This window comes from Lissotriton vulgaris, unplaced genomic scaffold (assembly GCF_964263255.1).
Source record: "Lissotriton vulgaris unplaced genomic scaffold, aLisVul1.2 SCAFFOLD_3597, whole genome shotgun sequence".
NCBI classification, from domain to species: domain Eukaryota; kingdom Metazoa; phylum Chordata; class Amphibia; order Caudata; family Salamandridae; genus Lissotriton; species Lissotriton vulgaris.
Genome location: NW_028251461.1, coordinates 15105 through 21289, shown reverse-complemented (window position 1 = coordinate 21289; position 6185 = coordinate 15105). Strand labels below are relative to the sequence as shown.

Sequence of the window (6185 nt, the reverse complement as noted above, 5' to 3'; positions counted from 1 at the left end):
TGTTTTGATAAAGCCAAACCAAAGTTAGCATTAACCGCGAGTATAATAATATACTAAAGAGTATATGGTAAGGCTTTATCATAGGACAGCTATAAGGAGATGGTTCCGAAAGCTGCAGAAGGGCTCAGCTCATGCTACAGCACCCTCTCACATAAAACCAAGCACTCTGCCTCCAGATTGTAGAGGCCTACCATAGGAGTGACTTATAGGTGCATATGTGTCTATATATAGAGTAGATATAGAGATACTATATCTAAGTAAGGGGTGATTACACTACCTTACCCAGGCTGAGTGATGTGAATGTAAATGTAAATGTAAATGTCAAGGTATTTGTAGAGCGCACTGTCACCAAGCGGTTTCCTGGCGCTATTACTCATACCGCTGTCGAACCCTTCCTGGCTATCCTTGTGAAGTGTCCACTCCTGGGCACCCCCAGGGTGAAGCCAGGCATCCTAGCGCTTTTGGGGCCGGTGTGGAGGTTAAGCAAGCTATTGTCAGGTCCAAGGAAATTGAGCCCAAGACCTGCCGAGGCGGAAATTGAACCCTGGTCCCGGGCCAGAACTCTGCAACAGGGTCTGCCGCTCTAACCATTGAGCCACACTCCTCCATCAGCCTGTGGTTTCAGTTTGGATGGCCAGCCAGGGGTGGCATAATACATGCTGCAGCCCCTGGTAGGCCTTGGATGCACCTATGCCCTGGGTACCTAGGGTACACTATACAGGGGCTCACAAAGGTGACCCAATTCCCAAATAGGTATGTACCTAAAGTACATGGTATTAATTTAAAGAGAGAACAGCTGGGCTGTGGGTCTGATTAGCAGGCCCACAGCCACACTAAAGTCGAAAAACCAGAAAATCACAGCAAAAAGTGGGGGTGACCATAGGAAGAAGACCCTACTCTCCTACACAACTCCCACCACCAAACATAGGGACATTAAACTAACCTAAACTTGACCAGTTGAGTCTTCATGTTCTAAGTGGAAATATCTGGAGAGTCCATCTGCATTGGCATGGTCAGTCCCAGGTCTATGTTCCACTGTAAAGTCCATCCCCTGTAGAGAAATGGACCACCTAAGCAGTTTGGGATTTTCACCCTTCATCTGATTTAGCCACAAGAGGGGCTTATGGTCTGTCTGAATCTTGAAGTGAGTACCTAACAAGTATGGCCTCAGCTTCTTCAGGGCCCAAACCACAGCAAAGGCCTCCCTCTCAGTAGCTGACCAACGTTTCTCCCTAGGGGTCAGCCTTTTGGCTGGTCTTGACCATCTTTATTCAATTGTGAAAGAACAGCTCCCAGACCCATCTCAGAAGCATCTGTTTGGACAATGAATTCTTTGGAGTAATCTGGACTTTGCAGAATAGGTGCAGTGCACATGGCCTGCTTCAGGTCATCAAATGCCTTTTGACAGCTTACTGTCCACTGAACTTTCTTTGGCATTTTCTTGGAAGTGAGGTCATTAAGAGGAGTCACTATGGACCCATAATTCTTAACAAACTTCCTATAGTAACCTGACAGGCCCAAGAAAGCTCTGACCTGTGTCTGGGTGGTTTGAGGAGTCCAGTCCTTTATGGTCTGGATCTTGCTCTCCAGTGGTTGAACCTGACCCCCACCTACAAGGTGGCCCAGGTACACAACCTTACTCTGCCCTATCTGGCACTTGTTAGCCTTGATAGTTAGGCCTGCCTTTTGCAGGGCCTCAAAAACATTTTTCAGGTGGATCAGGTGATCTTCCCAGGTGGAGCTAAAGACAGCAATATCATCTAGATAAGCTGCACAGTAGTCATCCAGGCCTGTGAGGACTTGGTTCACCAACCTTTGAAATGTGGCAGGTGCATTTTTCAGACCAAAGGGCATTACCACAAATTGATAATGTCCTCCTGGGGTGGAAAATGCTGTTTTAGCTTTTGCATCATCAGCTAGTCTGATCTGCCAGTAGCCAGCTGTCAAGTCAAATATGCTCAAAAACTTGGCAGAAGCCAATCTGTCAATGAGCTCATCTGCCCTTGGTATTGGGTGGGCATCTGTCCTAGTGACAGCATTTGAGACCTCTGTAGTCCACACAAAACCTTATCTCTCTCTTACCTTCTTGGGTGTGAGGTTTAGGCACAAGGACTACTGGACTGGCCCAGGGGCTCTCTGAGGGCTCAATAACTCCCAACTCCAACATCTTTTGGAACTCTGTCCTGTTACAGTCCCTGACATGGTCAGGTTGCCTGTGGATTTTACTCTTCATAGGCAGACTGTCACCAGCGTCCACCTCATGGGTGCACCAGTTTGTCTGACTTGGAGTCAGTGAAAACATATGTCTGTAGGACTGTAGAACTTGTTTTCAATCTTGTTGCTGTTGGCCAGTGAGGCTGCCTGCCAAGGCTACACCATTAACTGAACCATCATCAGGGTTCTGAGAAAGCAGGTCTGGGAGAGGGTCACTCTCCTCCTCCTGTCCCTCATCTGTAGCCATGAGCAAGCCCATGTCTGCCATGTCAACATATGGTTTCAATCTGTTGACATGAAGCACCCTGTGGGGGCTCCTGGGAGTTCCAAGATCAACCAGGTAGGTTACCTCGCCCTTCTGTTCAACAATAGTGTGGGGTCCAGACCATTTGTCTTGGAGTGCTGCTGGGTCCACTGGCTCCAACACCCACACTTTCTGCCCTGGCTGGTAAACAGTCAGCACAGCCTTTTGGTCATGCCAGGCTTTTTGGAGTTCCTGGCTAGCCTCAAGGTTTTTGGATGCCTTTTTCATGTACTCAGCCATCCTGGAGCGGAGACCAAGTACATAGTCCACAATGTCTTGCTTTGGAGCTTTGAGAGGTAACTCCCATCCAATGTTCCCTCTTATTTTTTCCTCTGTGTGCGGCAGTGGAGGCTATGTGGCTATGTGCGCCAGGAACCAAACAGCGCATGTCTGCGGCGCCAAATGGCACTCAAAAAGTTTACTTTAAAAAGTGAAAAGATAGTGCATTTTCACACATACAGCGCCACAATAAGGGTCCTAAGGGCAGTTTGCAAATTGGATAAGCACGCCATGACATGAATTGGTTACACTGGCAAGTACACTTCAAGTTTAGAAAAGCACAAGACTTCAATGGTGGTACCATCATAAGATTTTAATAAATATTCTTAACTGGAGCACAGTTCATTGGGTGGGGAAATGTTGCGATCCTATACAATATCACATATACACAAGAAGGGAGAAGGCTGTTCAGACACGTCAAGTGGCGTCACTAGATGGGTGACAGGGTTGCATCTCACGGCGATCCTTGCCATTTTTCCAGTGCTGATAAACTCGGTCTAGGTCAACTTTCCCATTCAGGAGGTAGGCCTTTGTCCTCATCAGCATGTCCAAATGCTTCTCCTCTAGTCTATTCCTCAATTTGCTCTTGATAGTATTCATGAGGCTGAATCCTCGTTCACAGTCTGCACTAGATGCTTGAAATGTTGCGCAGACATCAACAAGCTGAGACACCACACTATACTGAGCAGCATTGTGTACAGTGAAAGCCACCATGTCTTGAAAGGTGGTGAATAACCCACCCTTAACATGTTCTGCCACCACATATTTATAGTCTTTGTACTGTCGAACAACATCTTCTGGTGTTTCACAATCACCCAGGGCCAAGACATTTTTATACTTTTCAACAAGTCTTTCAATATTCTCAGTCCCAAAATCAAAATGCGATTGTGTGGCTATTGCCTGGATCTCAAAACTTGCCCATTCTTTAAGCTCACCTTCAGGGAACCTTTTTTGCATGTGCTCACAAAGAAGGGAAACAAAAGACAAAATAGGCCCACTGTCAAACTCTTGCCTTTCCTTGTACAATACCATCAGCTCTCTTACATTGCTCCTCCAAAAGACAGTGTCCCCCAAATACTGTTGCTTAATTTGGCCAATCTTTGCTCTTGCATACTGTACAGCTTCAACAGTAGTTAAAGAACTTTTTTGGAATAGTTTGCACAAAGATGCAAATTCACCCAGAATGTCATTAAGTACTGCAAGGGAAATATGGTAGTTGGAGTCCGATAGCTTTTTATAACAATATTTAGCAATTGGATCATTCTCCTCAACTTTCTCATGCTCAAAGTACTTAAGAACAGTCTCGTAATTACGAATTAGTGCACCAACAGCAAAATGCCTTGAAAGCCACAGGACTTCATTCAGTGGTCGAAAAGAGACAACTTCACATTCAGTGACCGATGCAATTTCATCCAGCTTGGACTTCCTTGCAGGAGATCTGGAGAACACAGTGTAGACAGTCCTCAATAATGTCTCGATCTCTTTAATCATTGGAACCCTCTTCCAGGCATCATCAACTCCCAAATCTTCTCGATGGGCGACACAATGCTGCTCAACTAGATGAGGAATGGATTGTTTAAGGCGAGTAGCAACACCATTATTCTTCCCCAGCATCACAGACGCACCATCATATGTGAACATGACCATTTTCATGAGGTCCAGTTCATTGGCAGTGTAGAATTCTTTCACGGCAGTAGCGATAGCCTCAGCATTACAGCTAGTCAGCTTCACTATGCCCCCAAACTGCGTTTTGTGCGCAGTTGATGTTACAGGTCGTAACTTGAAGTACAGGATGAGCATTTTTGTAACAGAAATATCTGTGCTCTCATCAATTATCAAGGTGTGATACAAAGCTTGCCGAAGTTCTGTCATAGCTTCACAGTGTATCACGCTATTGATGGCCTCAAGGAACTCAAAGGCGTAGTTCTTGCTCCTCCAGCTGTCTGGTATCTTCACATACAAAGCTAGGTGGTCATAGATGTCTTGTACAGATAACATTGAAGTGTTCATCTTGACTGCCAGCAACACGTTGATGAGAATCTTTATCTCCTCAGGCATAGATCTTTGGCGTTCAACTACTTCCATTCTATTTGCTTTGTCAGTGGCAGTTTCTGTCAGCATTGCCCGCACTCCAAAACCAAACCGGGCAGCAGCACTTCTGTTTCTCAAGATCACCATGGCAGACTCGTGCACTTTGCTAAGTAGATGGCGTTTCATGTAGTCCAGTTTCCAGCCATCACTCTATTTCTTCCCTGTGGAAAAGTCCCCAACAATCTTGGCTACGGCACATGCTTTGCAAATCAAGCCCACGTCTGGACTGTATTGAAATAGTTCCCCGAGTTACATGCGAACCTTGCTTCGTGACTTCTATGTCTCAGCCTCCACAATTTCCTTCATCCACTCTTTCTTGAATACAAGGTAACATTTCTTCCTTTGTGGTGAAGCACTGCACTCTCCCAAAGTTACAGCTTTGCACTTGAACATTTCCGTACCCGCCGGTTTGAGCCTGCTGTCCCACAAAGCCTGCAAAATAAGGAAACATGGCTTACGTTGACGCCTAGCTCATGAATGCAATCTGTTATACTACAATGTTCAAGATGCACCACAGTTTAACTCAACCAAACAATTACCTCTTCTGCTTGCACTCACGTGCGCCTTTTTAAATGTATGGGGTTCTGGCTGTGAAACCTGCAACAGAAGAAAACATGGGTAAGTATATATGGTACTACAATGTTCAAAATGCACCACAGTTTAACTCAACCCAACAATTACCTCTTCTGCCTGTACTCCCGTCTGCCTGTGCAATTGTCTTTGTAGTACGGTCTCACGAACCTGCAAAAGAAAAAGGGGTGCAGATTGTAAATCTATTTACCCAGCAACCCCCAACCCAACGAGGAACGTAAACAGAATTACCTTGTCTTTGTGGTACTCGCACCTGACCACTGTAATCCATATACCTTACAGACTGGAAACCTACAAGTGAAGAAAAGTAAGTCAGCAAACGCCCGAAGAATTACAAACTATGCATGGTACCGGTCAAGAGGCCCAAGACGAAACATGACCAAATAATTACCTGTGATTCCAGCCTAGGACAAACAGGGGTGTGCCAATGTGTTCCATTATTAGCATCCATTATCTTAAACTGGTCTATAAATCTGAATCCCAGGGGAAAGCGGCATCACAGAAGATGTAACACAAAATACAAACTGTGCAAATGGTTGAGATGGGTGATCAAGGTAGCCCACAGGATGGCTGAGAAGCACACAATCCATCAAAAGATCCCACCTGAAGATGCTGCAGTGGCGCGCAAAAAATATGATTGACTACGTTCAAGCAATTTTCAGGCAACCATAAATATGTCAAGATAACTGAAGAATGATGGACCTGC

General features: G+C 45.5%; 1 protein-coding gene across 1 annotated transcript; it reads right to left on the bottom strand.

Moving 5' to 3' along the window:
• Window positions 1-3214: 3214 nt before the first annotated feature.
• LOC147662877 (E3 SUMO-protein ligase KIAA1586-like) lies at window positions 3215-5281 on the bottom strand. Its single transcript, XM_086950825.1, has one exon. The coding sequence runs from the start codon at window positions 5012-5014 to the stop codon at window positions 3215-3217; it is 1800 nt and encodes a 599-aa protein (XP_086806951.1). The 5' UTR covers window positions 5015-5281.
• Window positions 5282-6185: the final 904 nt, after the last annotated feature.

Bases quoted from the DNA above. Each gene is read 5' to 3' on its own strand.
- LOC147662877 (XM_086950825.1), bottom strand. From the start codon at position 5,014: ATGAAACGCCATCTACTTAGCAAAGTGCACGAGTCTGCCATGGTGATC.